Raw genomic sequence first — 16,308 nt, 5'->3', positions numbered from 1 at the left:
GCTGCCTTGCTGTAGTGCAAGCTGGATCGCAAGATGTCCCTTGCATTTTCTTGCGTGAGTGTGAGGGCTGCCTTGCAATTTTGCAAAGCAGACCGCAAAGCAGGCTTGCACCGGGGCAAACACGTCCATGCACGAAAGGGAAACAAACACCTTCCTCAAATTCAAACAACGCAAGGCACCACGTGCTTTTCCGCAAAGCGGCACGCATCATCAAAATTGCATTTGTTCGAGGTGCATGGACAGAATTGCCGATGGCTCGCAAGCGACTCAATTCATAAATGTAGCAGCTTGTCACTTGCAGAAACGCAACACTCAGGTTAACAGTGTAGGTTTGGCAGGCCCGCATTCCGATGTTATGAAGTTCGCTTAGCGGTAGTGGTAGCGCACGCGTTCATCAGCCCGTATGCACGGGTTCTATCCACACTAGCATTTTACTTTTTTTAACCCAATTTGTAACGTAACTTGTCAGCTTCTAATTCCGATCTCCTTCCTCTGCAGAATAATTGCAGTAAGATGAAAGAATATTTGAATATAATCAAAATGTATGTCCATTTAAATGCGGTGTAAGCGCAGAGAGGGGATTAGTCTTGTGGTAGTTTGGAGCGAACCTGAGGTTAAGTTATATCTTTGGCAGACGTGAACGTTCGCCCGATAGGTTAGAACCAGCTAATGATATGTTTCAGAGTAAAAATTGGTATCACTATTCTAGCACTGACTGGAGAGCAACAAGATGTTGAGAGAGAGCTCTGAAAGAAAATGACGGAAACCACTGTAGAGAACACCTGAAGTTGAAATGATAAAGTATGCCTGTCAAGGATACTGAAAGTGATGTTCTCTGTTTTTGCATCCAACTACTAAGATAAAACTGCTGCTTTATTTGGAGTTATTAAAGAATTATTGTCATATGAGATTCTCACTGCATTGTCAAGAAATCTGTGACAAGTCTGAGTTAACGTGTCGTTTATGCCAACGCCTTCCAAAGTGATGTGAGTATAATTACAAAGACAAAAGGAATGAGTACAATTTTAGTGTTTAATAAACCAACTTTAGTTGAAAAAGTCACTGTTATTTAATGTTTTATATTCATAAGTAGAAAATGTCCTTCAAAAAGGGGCCCAGAGTCATTGTGTATTAGCGGCTTGCCTTTGGTTTCACAGGCAATATAATTTAACTAAAAAAATTAACACATAAAGTTTTTATAAATTAACATGCATTATCGAGTATAATTCAGAGTTTGTTTAGGAATATAAATGAAACAAACCAGTAAAAGATTTGTGCTGCAGGATAATTTGTATTGTGTATTTTACATGGGAGGGACATTTTAACTGCGACTGACTGCGGACTCCTTTCTGAGGAGGTACTATATTGATGTCACTCTCATCTATGTCCAAAATAAACAAAAAAAATTTCTATGAATAGTTGAAATTAAGAAAGCTAAAAGATGCTGCACTAGTTTTGACTTAACCTCGAAATGAGAGGAAAGTCTCACCTGAGAGTAGTCTAAACACAACAACATGGTCCCTACTGATAAATTACTGGAACAAGATAAATACTTTCTCGCTGAATATTTTTTTACTATAGAGAAAACGAGAAGGTAAAGTGATTTGTGCCAAACCCGAATATAAACACATCTGGCATTGTTCTGCTGGTAACACGACGGTTCACACAAATTTTTTCACACATTGAAGTTTCGCCTAATGTAATTTCGCATAGACAGTTTCACACAAATTTTTCACACAAATTTCTTTTTACCTACAATGCCAGTTTACACACATTTATTTCGAAGGGTTTCAAGGGGCACGAGGCCACTAGCCACCAACGCCACAAGCCATCAAGGCTACTACTAAGACAACTTATTCGATTCGAAACGTCAGGGGTGATTCGATTCGGGGACGGATATCTTTGCTTTGACCCGGAATATTCGGAATTTCGAAACGTAGACGTTGGTTCCTCTTCGAATCGGTTGCTCGGGACCGGTTGAAAGACGCACGCACAGCGCTTAGCGTTGTTTTTATATTGAAGCAAGATCAGATTTTTTAAAAATCCTGCTCTATGTTCTTTCTTAATACAGAAAATGTGTTTTGAAACACACCATTTTTGGGATTTTTTTTCTTTGTTTCAGTTCGAGTTCGATTCGATTCTTAATCTTTAAACTTCGGATCGATTTAATAAGACAACTTATTCGATTCGAAACTTCTTTTTTAGATTCAATTCTAATTTGATTCGAAATGAAAATCCTTGATTCGCACATCCTTACCGTCTTCCCTGTAGTCTTCGTACTCTAGGGCCGCCATCTGGAGAGTCAATTGGCAAGGAACTGCTAATAAATAGGTTCACACAAAAATTGTGTGAACAATGTGTAAACAATGTGTAAACCGTTGTAAATGTGAAATGGTACTTTGTGTGAAAAAATTTGTGTGAAACCGTCTATGTGAAATAACATTAGGCAAAACTTCAGTATGTGAAAAAGTTTGTGTGAACCGTCGTAGAACCTTTCTGCTGGGTGTTTACCAACACTCCCATACTAAAAGTACCTGTCATCCACAGATGTTTTCACATTTCAAGGTTGGAAGTGTTTCTGTCCACTCGTGTTTGGGTTTGTACATGGTTTGTACTTAGTTTTTATATATGCGTTTTAATGAAGAGTTGTTCTTCAGTAATGACACCAAATGATATCATCTGATGAAAAATAAGAAATGATTTTGCCTTTCAAAAAGTAGCTCAGGGGGAGGTAAGTCTGTAAAAACAGACAGTTTACCAGTCTTTAAGGTTAAGGTTAGAATAGAACATAGACTGAGAACAACATGATAAAGTTTATTTTGCCCACAACCCAAAACTTGCCTTTTAACAAGAGTGATTAACCTTAAACCATGATCAGACTTTCATTGCGTTTTGAATCTGGAATAAAATATAAACCATGATTGAGACGTTAAAGTCACACACTCTCATGATCCTTTTCTCATTGCAGTCATAATTTGATGGCAGCGACTCACCTTGCCTGTTCCCTTTGAGCTGCTGCGGCCCTTCTTGAAGGGAGATCCCTTAGACACCGAGGTCTCGTCGGTTCACCAGCTGCTTTCGAAGCAACAGCAGCTTGTTCTGCAGCAGCTTTAGCAGCTGTTAGAAACGGAAGGTTAGTCTCAAGTGTTAGTACTACTCATTTTCTGGAAACAATGTTATTTCTTTTTACCTGCTGCCTTCCCTTGTTCAATCCGCTTCGCTTTTCTCAGCTCCATCTTTTTGGCACGCTTCTTTTTTTTTAGTTTTGTTTTTCTATTTTGCGTTGGTGGTTTCTTTCGACACTGTGAATTAACATCTTTCTGTGATTCTTCCTCTCCTTTGGTATGACTTATACTTGCCACTCCTTCCATTGTTGTACTTCCGTTCATTCCAGCAGTTTGTCCTGAAATGCAGACGACTTTAGTTTTCAACATGATACGCTCTGTAAAGCTTCCAAACATTTTAAATCCCTTCAAACAAGGAGTCTCCATGCTTTAAATTTTAAGTATGATTCATTTTTGCAGAGCTGTTGCAGTCAATTCGTTCTCTCATCAATCGCTATCCGTACTATCCGGCCAAGATTATTTAATGGCTCGAATAATCAAAGAATTTTCATGGCTTCAATTCACAGATGGGATGAGGAGGGAGGCGGGGAGTCTTCACAATTCACAGTTCCCTGCCTCACCCCTCACTACTGTGAAGTTCCTTAACTTGATATAGCCCATGTCAACTGTGAGCAATTTTGTTGTCAAATGTCACTCAATTATCTAAACAATTCATACCAACCCTTTTACTATATTCTTTACAAGTGACAGAACCTGGCAGCAACCTACCAGTTTAAAGTTTTCATACCAGAGTGCAAATTTCTCATACCCGTTTGCCGGCGGGGCGAGTGTTTACAAGCGGGCCTTGGACGAGACTAGACCTGATTGCCTGTTGATTGCTGTTGGTAGAAATATTTGCAGAGAATGTGCCTAATTTAACTTTGTACTGCGTACTACGTTCAAAATTTGACGACTCTTGTAAGATTTATTTGCATTCTGCATCTACATTTATTACGGAGTGTATATTTGCACGACTGGTGCAAATAAGGATTACGAATGTATTTGCACGACTCGTGTAAAGAAGTGTAAAAACGCTATTTGCACGACTGCGTTTCTATAACATCTCTTCTATATAATATATATTAATAATATAAGGACTCGTGCAATTAACTTTCCCACTATTGTTTGCACGACTGTTCCAGTGTTGCCAGATTTCCACCAGTCCGGCCGCCCGTCGGTCGGGCGCGTGGAGGGGGTCGAGGTTTACGTTCAAATAGCGAGTGCAGAATTATTTGCCCAGTTGACTTCGTGCAAAACTAAAAACGATAGATATCTGCACGAACTTTTAGCCGAGGGTGCCGAATTTCCGGGCCCGACTGCCGGTCGTACAAATAACTCATGCACGATTGTTTGCACGCTAATTTTCGTGCAAACAAGCAAATAATTGATATCTGCACGAAGTGTCGACAGAGGCTCCTTATATCGCTGATGTTTGAAAGAAATCATTGAGAGAACACATGACATAAAATAGATGAAAGACAATGCTACAGGGGTGCCCTCTTTTCCACAACATGACCTGTCTTCTCCAATATTAATAGTCCGAAACAGTTTAAAGGTTGGTGCCCCTGGAAGCAGAACACATCTGTTCAAATTTATGTTTACGTCTTTGATTACGTGTGTTGAAGGAAGAACTTGATAATTGCACGAGCCCAAACCCGAATGAGTCATTCGCTTGTCTTGCGCTATTCTCGCCTTCTGAGCGCGGCTGTGTGGTGCCGGAAGCTTACACAAAAATTTGTTCACCAGCTTCCAGTTTAAAGATGCAGGTGAGGAGGGATATGTCATCCCATCTGTGCTAGCTAGGGGTAGAGCCATGAATTCTGCAATGAAGTGCCCTTTTTTTCGCTAATTTGTAGTCTATGGGTTCATTCTTGTGACCTAACCTTTCATTTTCATGTTCAATGTGTCCAATTTTGTCCATTAGGAAACTTGGAGACCTTGTCCTGGACAGAGCTTCAAGACATTCGCTGAGTTCCAAGAGTTGTTTGAGGATTTCCAGGAGAGGTCACATTCTGTTTGGGTGAGAAACTCATCGCAGACTGTGGCCCAGGCAAATGAGTACTTGGAAAAGAAGAACGCAGAATTGATTGACGCAGCATTGGTGTACAAGAATATCATGTTTACATGCAAATTTGGTGGCAAGCAGAGGGGAAGAATTGGTTTCACTGATGACCAGAGGTATTCTTACTTTTGTTTTATCATGTCTTAGATTGCAGTAGAACACATTATAACAAGGGCTATTTCTTTCAGGGCTCAGAAAGTGCGATGTCATGCTGAAATTTTGTTAGCGTACAACCATGTATCCAAAGCACTTGTAATCCGCTCAGTTAACTTGGACCACAACCATCACCTATAATGTGCATCTTGGTGCTGATACGATTTCAAATGTCATGTTCTATGCCATGCCATTAGTTCAAGGACCAATATTCTTTTTTTCTCCTTCTTGCCTGTAAGGACATCTGTGTCAGAAATCCACTTCTGTCATTTTATGAGTAGGTGTTTTGTTTGAAAATGCGGGGCAAGTTTTCAGAATAAAGTATAATGCTTACTTTAAAGGTATTTGCGTTCTTCACCAAAACAAACAAAGAAAACAGTTATCAAAATGCAAAATGACATAAAAAGATTTCACAATCTCTTACAGTACTAACATAAAAGTGACAAAGTTATTAGGCACATACTTATGTCTAAGTAAGATATTGCTTCATAAATTGTCTGATGGCACAAAATTCACTGACTAAAGAGCTCATATAAATGTAACTAACAGGTCCATAAAACAAAGAAACAATTGAACAATTTTAAAAATTCACATAATTCTTAAAAACTGACTAACAGGTCCATAACACCTAGAAACAATTTTAAAAATTCACAAAATTCTTAAAAACTATCTTGAAGAACTCAAACAGGTTCATGAAACATAGAAACAATTTTAAAAACTCAAATAATTCTTTAAAAAAATTCAACTGACATCAAGGACTTGAACAGGTCCATAAAACCTACAAACCATTGAACAAATTTAAAAGTTCAAATTATTCTTTAAATAAGCAATGAATGACTCTTCACGACTTCATATGGCACTTATCACAAATCCAGTTATCAGGGGTATTGCACTCATCAGAAAGGCCAACACATTTATTGTGATACCATACATTACAGGAGTCACATTCTATCATGTTTCCATATGCCTCTGGAAGTCGGCAGATACAAACAACATGAAGAATATTAGTATTAACTTCATTCTTACTTTTCTTGGGCCTGGAGCTAAGACGGGGGAATACTGAAATTTTTCCATTTTCAAAGCACTGGAGCAAGTGACTTCTCATCTGTGTGGTGTCGAAGTCTATGAAGGTCACTTTACCAGTAGCACAATATTCCACAGCGTTGGCAATTGCAAACAATCCGCAGTCAGTGGAATTTGTTTGCTGCTTGCAAGGTGGCCTTACTATCACAATTCGATCTTCTTTTGAATGAGCAATCATTGCTATTTGGAAAAAAGAGTGGCCAGATAAAGAAAGAGAATTCATACTGTCGTAGATAGTAACTGAAGAGGAACCTGTCAATTAAAATCAATAATATTTGTAATGCTTGTTACTTGCTTAATGAAACAAAACTTCCAGCACCACACCGTACCTTTCTTGAATAAAACTGTCATCCAATGTTCTCTGCCAGTGTTAATGATTTGCACATAATCCTTGTCTTGTTTACGAGGATAAAAATTTATTGAATCCACCTTTTGACCGTAAGTTACTGCGAGAGGGGCGCACAAGCCATCTATTTTATCCCCATACTCATTTTTTAACAAGGTAGAAGCAATAGAAATTTGTTGGTCCGTCAGCATTACATCACTAGAGAGAATGTCAAAGGTGCTTCTGGTAAAACCTTTTTCTGCAGAAGAAAAACAAAAATTAATTTAATTTCTCAGATGACTTGTACTTCTCCTGTTATGTACACTTACCTAATGAAAAGGAACACAAGCCACAAATGGATTTTGTATCACCTCCCTTTTCTGGTGCTACAATTTTCTTTTCACATTTTTCCATGTGGACAGTTCTTTCACATCGGTAGCACTGCTCAGCCTCTGCATCCAGAACACTTTCCCCACATACACAGCAAGTGCAGACGTGGTCCCTTTCCTTAGCCTGCTTACACTTTTGACAATAACATCCTCTGCAGATTCGTGGAGATGGTTCATTTAAAATAATGGAACATTCGTCCACATGTACAACACCTTTGCAAATTTTGCAAAGGGTTCCATTGCCAACAGCAATCAGATTACATACAACGCAACTTATTGTCTCTGCAAGAAGAATGTTTCTTTCTATTAACATGCTGGTAGTAATGACCTGGATATCCAGTTACACATTTAGTTTACTTACTGGTGCCCTTGCTGGGTTTAGGTAATTTTGCATCTAAACAAAAAAGAGATAGCATAAAAGAAAGTAAGAAAATCATAATATAATGAATGTAGGAATTGCGTTGCCCAACTCACCAGTATTTGTGGGTGGAAATAACAACGGTCTCTTTCTTGCCTTTCCTCTCATGGCTTCGGCTTCATTTCCAGATTCTGTTGGGGGTGTGACGTGGGGCCCAATCGGTGGAGCTTTATCTTTGTAAATGAAATTTTCATTGTTAAAACAAATGTGTAATTAGAAATAATTATGCAGGTTACAAATGTAGTTCTTACCAACACATGATCTATATATTACAAAATAAAGGTCTCTGGTTTCCATGCACCAAGAAATATTGAAACAACCAACTTACCATTGTAGCCCAACGGCTGACATATCCCAAAAATCTAAGAAATGTATAAGATCCCCCAACAGGTGTGGTGGAAAATGTTTTGTTTCAATTAATACAAAACATTTTTCACCACATCTGAATGAGCACATAAACAGGCGAAACTGGAATCAAACAAAATACAGCAGTGTTCCAATGACAAAGATTAGGGTTCCCTTAACAAACAGCCAGTAAGCACAGAAAACAGGAAAATTTAGGCAAAGCAGATACTTGAAGAAACCAAACCATATTCAATCTAAATATGCAGAAGCAAAACTGTTGACTCTTTTCATGTAAGTGGGATCAGGTAGAGAGACAAATTGAATTTTAGTCTCTCCAGTAATCAAATTGCAATTTTACTTTCCTACACAGCCAAATTTTATCTTGGAATGATGGATATATAAAAGAAAACATGCCGCAAAAGCAGTTTCTACAAAAGAGCACCTACTTCATTTGTGCCCGATCACTGAACACTGGTTCCCAGGACATTAATTAATCAAGCATACAACATTACCTGTTTCCATTTGAAAACTATAAAATAATGAATCTGATTTTAAGCCTGAAATACATCAAAATTGGAGCATTGAATTGGAACAGTGTCATTAAAACAATCTACAGAGAGTTTGTGAATAAATAAACATTTCACCTTTCTCTTGTATGAACGCAACAATTTTATGCATGTGTTTACAAGGTATGCTCCTATGGGTATGGTCTGGACATGAACATGTCAGACAATGGACACAAATCTCCAGACCACATGAGCAATTTGTCTTCTGTTGAAGTATTTTGACCTGATGTAATTTGTTTTCTGAGGTCTGTGACTTCAAATTCCAACAATAATTACTGGCATCAGGGAAGATGTCCTCATCTGGAATTGCAAGACCACTAGCCTCTCTATCAGCAGAGACATTACCACTTACAGCTCCTTCTGCAAAGAATAGACGAAATGTATTCACAATCATGCGGCAAAAACTCAGATTGCAGACATAAAAACCTGATAGACAGGTCTTACTTGGTTTCCTTTGTCGATTTGGTACATTTTTCCCGGATACCTGATTTGTTTCTGAAAAACAAAAGAAAGAAATGATTTTAGTTTGTTAGAGTAACCACTACCCCCGCATGTACAGATAAAAGTGGGTAACTATGGCTCATTAAGAAACACATTCAATTAAGCTGCTTTCAAGTACAAGTACTTACTCTTCTTTTGGTAGACGCTGAGAACAGTTTTATCCACACCTCGGGGTCTTCCCCTTGCTTTCACTTGGGGCAGTTTTATTCCTTCCATTGACTTCCTGAGTAAGCTGGAGGCTGACGTTACGTCTAAAATAATATATAAAAATTAGAGACATTGTGTTTAAAGAAAACATGTCTGTAAGTTAATAAACTAACATGCCATGTTCATTACCAGTTCTATTTTCTGTTCTAAGTTCTTGTTGGATCCCTTTTTCATTGTTTGATCCTAAATTCTCTGTGACTTCTTTCCCAACATTTGAATCCAATCCGTCTTCGATTCCTGTTCCAACATGTGATTTTTCCTCTCCAACACCTTCAAGAATATCTGATTGTACTCTCTCTCCGACTTCTTTTCCAACATTTGAATCCAATCCGTCTTCGATTCCTGTTCCAACATGTGATTTTTCCTCTCCAACACCTTCAAGAATATCTGATTGTACTCTCTCTCCGACTTCTTTTCCAACATTTGAATCCAATCCGTCTTCGATTCCTGTTCCAACATGTGATTCTTCCTCTCCCACACCTTCAAGAATATCTGATTGTACTCTCTCTCCGACTTCTTCTCCAACATTTGAATCCAATCCGTCTTCGATTCCTGTTCCAACATGTGATTCTTCCTCTCCCACACCTTCAAGAATATCTGATTGTACTCTCTCTCCGACTTCTTCTCCAACATTTGAATCCAATTCGTCTTCGATTCCTGTTCCAACATGTGACTCTTTCTCTCTGACACTTTCAAGAACATCTGATTGTTCTCTCTCTCCGACTACTTTTCCAACATTTGATTCAAATCTCTTTTCGATTTCTGATCCAACATGCGATTCGCTCTCTCCTCCAGTTTCAAGAACATCTGATTCTAATCTCTCTTTTTCTGTTTCAACTTCTGATTCAAATGTTTCTTCTTTAATTACCGTCTCATCCATTGATTGAGGTATCTCATCATGTTCTATTTCATCATCTGAGGACAACGTTATTACCTCATCCCCTGTTTCTTCCTCTGCTTCAGAAGCCTCAATTGCAGCCACTAGGTCACTAAGATTCTGATCATTCTCATCATCCAAAAGGGAAGCTGTAAGAATTGGGAAATAAAGAAGACACAAGCATTCAATCAGAATTGTGAGAAATACAACAGCAAACATAGTCAACAATACTCACAGGGGATTGTTGTGTTTGTGTTTTCTGATGCCGAATAATCCAATTGTAGAACTTGGTCTGAAAAATAAGTATTACAAGTGAGACATATTTTGTGTCCGGGCATTACAATGAAATACTGAACAACCCTCACCTTCAGTCTGCTTAGGAGCATATCGTGTAAAGTTGCATTGAAACAGCGAGCATTTGTACATTGGCCTGTTTGGCCTTTTGCAAAGGGGTGATGTCATTATCCTACCCAAAAAAATATAAAGGTAATTAATCTCTAGCACAATGATATAGAGTGTTACTACAAATCCAGAAGAAAACGAACCTCCTTGCTGGCACTGCACAGAAACAGTGAGGTGCTGATGGTGCTGAAATAACAAAATTTAATTAATATTTTTTTAAAAGAAAATTTGAAGTAGGCGCTACAGGGCTAGAATATTCATGCTTTATGCACCTGGACTGCAGGAAGGCAGTTTTTGAGAAGCAGAAGGATGAGGCAGTGTTCTGTTTGTTGTCACACTTTGATTTCCATTTCTCCCTTGACACAAAAAGGAGGGGAAAAAATGAGAAACAAGACACAAAATTATAAATAGATGAGCACAGCAGAAATAGAGAATTTACCTTTGGAACATGCAATGCAAATGCGTTTTTGACCATGCCCTTCCTCAGATCCTGGACATAAAATTGAGCATCCAGGAAGTAGGTGCACATTTTTATTACAACGCGAACACTTGTGGGCACCCGTGGGAAAATTCTTCTGAGTGCAAGCAATACATGATGTATTTTGACCTAGGGAGAGTGACAAGTTAATTAGCAGCTTGTGGACACCATTGGAACGGAATCACCTATTTTTAGACTCTGCTTTACCTGCTGAATCCTGGTGAATTATATCAGTTGTTGGGACAGTCCGATTTTGAGGCAACGTCACAGATTCCTCATGCTGCAGCTGGGCTTCTGGATTGAAACAAAAAGTTTTTACACTGGAAATAATTCGAAAGTGAACAAGCAACACTGTTTCACACATTAAGATACCTGCGCGGTCAGTGGGTACACCTTGATTCAAAATTTCATTTTCTGGTGGTGCAGCAGTATGTAACATTACAGTCTCTTCAGGTTGATTTAGTGTATTTTCATGCACATGGACTTCGATTTCTGAAAGAAAAAAATAAATTTAAGAGCATACTTTGCATTCTGCAAGAAACTTTTCATATTTGATTGTTCTCAGTTATGCAAAATGTTTATATATATTCATATGCTTCCTGAGCATACAATAAAAGTACACCAACATCCGAAAAAAGAAAATTGGAACTCCAAACTTTTTCTGACAGTTTACACTTAAGTAGAGACAAAAAATTGTAGTCACATACCAGAAAAATTGGCAGCATCGATAATTTTAACTTGAGTGCCAGCACACCAAAATTTAAATAACTCTTTGAGCTGGTTGTACCGCTCCATGAACTGAACATCACCACATTCAGCCATGCTTGAGCATATCTGCTTCGACAGGCTCAGAGAGTATGAGTATTTCTCAGACTGTGTTTTTGGAATAAGTTTCGATGGCACAACATGGCATCCAATTTGTGGTCCAGAAATGGTACTGCTGCTGCGACATTCACCTGACTCTTTCCAAAACATTTTGTCAATTTCTTCTTTCATGTAAAGTGCTTTCCCTGAAAAAAAATATTAATAACAATCAATATCTCATGCTTTCCTATTTTTATTTCCGAAATGAACATAAAAAAGGAATATGTATTTAATTCACATAGATTACCAGATTTTCTTCTGCAGGCAAACATATGCCGACATGGCAATTGATCCTTGTAAGAACATGCGTGGATGCACTGACAATTTGTTTCCGTGGAACAAAACTTGGCTATCTCTGACTCTGCAGGTTCAGCATCTAGCTCCCAGATCACAATTTTTGCAGCATTTCTGGTAAGGTCCTGAACTATTGTGTTGGCAATGGGGTCTTTGCATTTTGTCATGTAAGCCTGCTTCATAGCTGCACTAGTTTTTCTAAACACAACATCCTCCTCCTTGTTAAGGTGGATCTGAATGATGCCATCAACAGCTTCATACAACTCACTACTGGAGTTTACGACCTGAAAGGAATATACATCATCTAAATTAAATCTTTGATAAACTTAATCCCAAAATATGAAAACCACAAAATTTCTTACATTTTTGATTTTGCCGTTCAGGTTTTCCAGTCTATTGTTTGTGGCATTTCCAGAATTCGCAACTACTTTGCGATCCCTGTAGGACCATGCTACTGGGCATGATAGCCAGTTCTTCACAAAATATGTCATGAATTTCTCTGTGGCCACTCGTCTTAATTCAGTCTCCAAGTCTTTGAATTCATCTTCTTGACTACAATATCTCATACTTGTCAGAATTTCTTTAACCCTGGGATCTTCTTGGTGTGTCTTGCCATTAAATGTGCGACTTACGTGAAAGTCGCACAGTTGTATCACAGCATTAGGGAACACAGCTGCCAAAGCTTTAATTTCAGTATAGTCCTTGTCCACTGTTATGGAAGAGATGCGTGAGGCAGCTTCATCTCCTATGGCTGATTTAAACACATCCATGACGGCTTTAACAGTGACTAGTTGTTCGTTTGCCACAAATGCATAGCCAACCGGTCTGCCCTCTAAATCGCCATCCATGGTCATGAGCACGGTCAATGGCATCTTATTTTTATTAACTTTGTAAGTGTGGTCAAGGAGGAGAACTCTGCCATACGTTCTCATTGTGTCCCTCATTGCTCCAGTTTGAATAAAAAGGAAAGTAAGGTCATTATCTGGTGATTTTCCAACATGGATGAATGCATTGGGGTCATTTGAGAGTAATGACTCCAACACCTCCACTAGTTTCTCCTCGGGTGACAGGCCGCCAAGCTGCTCTTTTTTCATTTTCTGACTGGAAAGAAAATAAACTTAAGGATACAAATTACCAATTGACAGGCACAGTGCTTAAGTTGGGCTCTTACCGGAAATTCTGCAGGTCTCTCTGCGTTATCTGGCCACAGCCCAGAGCCCTCAACAGAGGCCGAATTTTGCTGGGTTTCACCCCACCTTGAAAAAGTAGTTTCGCAGTGCTGGCTACATTGTCCTCCTTAAGAGCTTTGGCTCTCACTTTTGAGAGGCTAGCATAGATTGACAGACTCAATTCATGAGAATGTTCTGAAACAACTGCTTTAACCACTTTGAGAGACTTCTTAGAAGCAATAAGGTGGACAAACACAGGACAATCGGCCTTGATAGTTCTAGAAAAAAGATAAGAACACATTACTCTTCCGCCTCTTCTTTTCTTTCAATTTTTAAACAAAAGAAGAAACAACTTACGACTGCATAGGACGAGCCCCTGACCCAGAACCAATACGCTTCTTTCCACCAAAGACACATACAAGCTTTACATTTTTGTGCTTCAACTTAGGGTCGTACCAATCCTCCTGCGATATGCCTCTTCCTGCGAGCTTCTTATTTTCATTTTCGATGGAGTTGGACGAATCAACAGACCACACAAAAAGATTCTCTTCAGCATAACGGTCCAAGTACTTTTTGGCTTCATCCCAAGTATCAAAACTAAGACCGACATAAGGTGGGGCCGCACGTGGTGGGTTACTCGTAACCTCAACATCATTGTTAGCCATCCTTGAGTTAAAAAATGTAAATCACAGATTAGGCAGCGCAAAAACAATGCATGACACAACTACACTTTCAGGAGGTCGTCGTTACCTTAACACATTTACAGAACACGGTAACTGAGATGCTTGAAACGAATTTGGTGTAACTTTCCGGCACCATACAGCCGCGCTAAGAGGGCGAGAATAGCGCGAAACAAGCGAGCGACTCGTTCTAGATTTGACTCGTGCAATTATCGAATTCTTGCTTCACCACACCTTATCGAAGACGTAAACATAAATTTGAACAGATGTGTTCTGCTTCCAGGGGCACCAACCTTTAAACTGTTTCGGACTATTAATATCGGAGAAGACAGGTCATGTTGTGGAAAGGAGGGCACACATGTAGCATTGTCTTTCATCAATTTCACTTCATGTGTCCTCTCAATGGTTTCTTTCAAACGATTCGTTAGCTGATATATTGCTAGTTCTTTGGCTTCATTCGGATTTGCAGGATTTGCGGCGGTGGCTTGAGTGGGCGTCTCCCACTCGAAGTGGTATCGATACATTGCCAGCCCCACCGCCACGGCCCTACTATGCCGCTTAAGGCGCTAGTAGCGTTCCTTGCCAACTCAATATTTTTAATTCCTTGCCAAAAGGTCTCTTAGGCCTCTTGCGCCTTCTTTGTGAAATATGCGGATCAAATTTTTAAATGTACGGACCCATGGGTAAAAGAAGAACAAGAGGCGAGCGTCCTACTTCCGGACAGATAAAAACAAACTGGCGACGCGTTTGTTTTCTGCTGCTCGTGCAGATATCAATTATTTGCTTGTTTGCACAAAAATTAGCGTGCAAACAATCGTGCATAAGTTATTTGTACGACCGGCAGTCGGGCCCGGGAAATCGGCACCCTCGGCCAAAAGTTCGTGCAGATATCTATCGTTTTTTAGTTTGCACGAAAACGTCGGGCAAATAATTTTGCACTCGCTATTTGAACGTAAACCTCGACCCCCTCCACGCGCCCGACCGACGGGCGGCCGGACCGGTGGAAATCTGGCAACACTGGAGCAGTCGTGCAAACAAAAGTGGGAATGTAATGCACGAGCCTTATATTATTAATATATAATATATAAGAATAGTTATTTAAACGCAGTCGTGCAAATAGCGTTTTCACTCTTCTTTTCACGAGTCGTGCAAATAAATTTGTAATCCTTATTTGAACCAGTCGTGCAAATATACACTCCGAAATTTTTTGTCGACTGAGCAAAGCTGTGAAGTTGAGCGTAGAAGCCAACGACAACTGATCTCAATGTTATTTCCTTCCAAATGATAAAGAAACTACCCACTTAGCTTAAAAGTGTTCAACCGTTGAATCTGAAACCTTCTATGCACATTTTTATCTATGAACTTTGGAATACTATTTTGTCAATTTTGGCGATTTTTCACCAGGGTCCCCCCTAAGTTCTCAACTCCAAGATGTCCCATGCGACGGTGCCAGAGGATAAAATTATTGAGATCATTCTGCGTGTACAAGGCCATTTTATCATCGTTTCTCTTTTCACAGAGTAGTAAATTAACAGAATAAAGATCGGAGCTCCTAGCTCCCTTTAACAAAATCAAATCATTAGGAACTTAAATCTTTCCTTCACAAAATAAAACTTGTTCTTCCGTGAAGACGACGCTTACTCCCACTTCGGTGGCCTTGGGCACTGACAGCAGATTCTTCATCAATCCTGTAACACAATTCACTTCGGTTAGCAGGCATTCAGCACTATCAATATCACCGCTAAAAGAGACTTCAGAGAGGCTCCCTTTTTTGCGGTATAGATGTTACTTTTGTTATGTTTAATGTTAGTAAATAGATCAGGGTTAATGCACATGTGGCCAGTGGCCGCACTGTCTACAACAAAACTTACAGTGTCGGAGTCCTTGTCCTCTTTGTCTTTTAAAGACATCTTCTGAATGCCATGTGGCACTTCTTGGTTCTTCCTCGGATGTTTTCTTTCTTCCACTTGTACCAGGGTTCTCTTTCTTATTCTCATTCTTCTCCTTTGTCTCATTTCTTGTCTTTCGGAAGTAGCAATCTTCCTCTTTGTGGTTGCTCTTCTTGCAGATTCTACAAGTTTCACGGGTTGTCGGTCAAAGTTCCCAAACCTTTGTTCCCACTGGACAATTTTCCCAAAAATATTTTGCCCACTTTGGTGTTCCCAAACCTTGTACCAATATTTAATATCCCACGGATAAAATTTTCCCACGGACAAAATTTTTCCAATAACAAAATCTCCAGATACACTCCCGACAAAAATTAGCGGAACGCTTTTTGTCATCGTGATATTTTCTAAGTCTTTCGAGCTAGGAAGCTGAAATTTTGTGCACGGGTGCCCCTATTACTTCCCTCGAGGCCTGCGAAGTGGGTAGCCCGTGCGCCTCCCTAAC

General features: G+C 39.4%; 4 protein-coding genes across 4 annotated transcripts; 1 reads left to right on the top strand and 3 right to left on the bottom strand.

The window, feature by feature from the left end:
• Positions 1 to 2,820: 2,820 nt before the first annotated feature.
• LOC117652402 lies at positions 2,821 to 3,842 on the bottom strand. The gene is made up of 4 exons (XM_034397280.1): positions 3,787 to 3,842; positions 3,191 to 3,403; positions 2,994 to 3,117; positions 2,821 to 2,898 (listed from the first exon to the last, which is right to left on the bottom strand). The coding sequence occupies exons 2-4, from the start codon at positions 3,387 to 3,389 to the stop codon at positions 2,883 to 2,885; spliced, it is 339 nt and encodes a 112-aa protein (XP_034253171.1). The 5' UTR covers positions 3,390 to 3,403; positions 3,787 to 3,842; the 3' UTR covers positions 2,821 to 2,882.
• Positions 3,843 to 4,487: 645 nt separating this feature from the next.
• LOC117652612 lies at positions 4,488 to 5,659 on the top strand. The gene is made up of 4 exons (XM_034397657.1): positions 4,488 to 4,659; positions 4,730 to 4,870; positions 5,029 to 5,282; positions 5,355 to 5,659. Exons 1-4 carry the CDS (start codon positions 4,576 to 4,578, stop codon positions 5,458 to 5,460), a joined length of 585 nt encoding a protein of 194 aa, XP_034253548.1. The 5' UTR covers positions 4,488 to 4,575; the 3' UTR covers positions 5,461 to 5,659.
• A 24-nt stretch (positions 5,660 to 5,683) lies between these two features.
• LOC117652699 lies at positions 5,684 to 13,337 on the bottom strand. The gene is made up of 21 exons (XM_034397792.1): positions 13,240 to 13,337; positions 12,431 to 13,169; positions 12,022 to 12,352; positions 11,618 to 11,920; positions 11,283 to 11,402; positions 11,118 to 11,204; positions 10,872 to 11,039; positions 10,705 to 10,788; positions 10,576 to 10,618; positions 10,396 to 10,496; positions 10,266 to 10,322; positions 9,283 to 10,179; positions 9,075 to 9,197; positions 8,890 to 8,940; positions 8,524 to 8,805; positions 8,392 to 8,436; positions 7,591 to 7,746; positions 7,478 to 7,510; positions 7,057 to 7,398; positions 6,732 to 6,986; positions 5,684 to 6,654 (listed from the first exon to the last, which is right to left on the bottom strand). The coding sequence occupies exons 2-21, from the start codon at positions 13,160 to 13,162 to the stop codon at positions 6,161 to 6,163; spliced, it is 4,704 nt and encodes a 1,567-aa protein (XP_034253683.1). The 5' UTR covers positions 13,163 to 13,169; positions 13,240 to 13,337; the 3' UTR covers positions 5,684 to 6,160.
• A 28-nt stretch (positions 13,338 to 13,365) lies between these two features.
• Positions 13,366 to 14,168, bottom strand: LOC117652698. Its single transcript, XM_034397791.1, has 4 exons — positions 13,988 to 14,168; positions 13,595 to 13,903; positions 13,443 to 13,515; positions 13,366 to 13,395 (listed from the first exon to the last, which is right to left on the bottom strand). The coding sequence occupies exons 2-4, from the start codon at positions 13,900 to 13,902 to the stop codon at positions 13,366 to 13,368; spliced, it is 411 nt and encodes a 136-aa protein (XP_034253682.1). The 5' UTR covers position 13,903; positions 13,988 to 14,168.
• Positions 14,169 to 16,308: the final 2,140 nt, after the last annotated feature.

The sequence above is a fragment of the Thrips palmi genome, unplaced genomic scaffold (assembly GCF_012932325.1).
Source record: "Thrips palmi isolate BJ-2018 unplaced genomic scaffold, TpBJ-2018v1 HiC_scaffold_7, whole genome shotgun sequence".
NCBI lineage: Eukaryota > Metazoa > Arthropoda > Insecta > Thysanoptera > Thripidae > Thrips > Thrips palmi.
Note: the sequence above shows the minus strand (reverse complement) of the source record. Positions and strands in the feature narration are given on the sequence as shown.

Excerpts from the sequence above, each read along its gene's own strand:
- LOC117652402 (XM_034397280.1), bottom strand. The coding sequence starts at position 3,389 with ATGAACGGAAGTACAACAATGGAAGGAGTGGCAAGTATAAGTCATACC. Across the intron at positions 3,118-3,190 it reads TGAACAAGGGAAGGCAGCAG|CTGCTAAAGCTGCTGCAGAA; the intron begins GTAAAAAGAAAT and ends CGTTTCTAACAG.
- LOC117652612 (XM_034397657.1), top strand. The coding sequence starts at position 4,576 with ATGAAAGACAATGCTACAGGGGTGCCCTCTTTTCCACAACATGACCTG. Across the intron at positions 4,871-5,028 it reads CTTCCAGTTTAAAGATGCAG|GAAACTTGGAGACCTTGTCC; the intron begins GTGAGGAGGGAT and ends TTTGTCCATTAG. Across the intron at positions 5,283-5,354 it reads GGTTTCACTGATGACCAGAG|GGCTCAGAAAGTGCGATGTC; the intron begins GTATTCTTACTT and ends TATTTCTTTCAG.
- LOC117652699 (XM_034397792.1), bottom strand. The coding sequence starts at position 13,162 with ATGAAAAAAGAGCAGCTTGGCGGCCTGTCACCCGAGGAGAAACTAGTG. Across the intron at positions 12,353-12,430 it reads TGAACGGCAAAATCAAAAAT|GTCGTAAACTCCAGTAGTGA; the intron begins GTAAGAAATTTT and ends TATTCCTTTCAG. Across the intron at positions 7,511-7,590 it reads ATTTCCACCCACAAATACTG|ATGCAAAATTACCTAAACCC; the intron begins GTGAGTTGGGCA and ends TTTTTTGTTTAG.
- LOC117652698 (XM_034397791.1), bottom strand. The coding sequence starts at position 13,902 with ATGGCTAACAATGATGTTGAGGTTACGAGTAACCCACCACGTGCGGCC. Across the intron at positions 13,516-13,594 it reads GGGGCTCGTCCTATGCAGTC|AACTATCAAGGCCGATTGTC; the intron begins GTAAGTTGTTTC and ends TCTTTTTTCTAG. Across the intron at positions 13,396-13,442 it reads CTCTCAAAGTGGTTAAAGCA|CCTCTCAAAAGTGAGAGCCA; the intron begins GTTGTTTCAGAA and ends AATCTATGCTAG.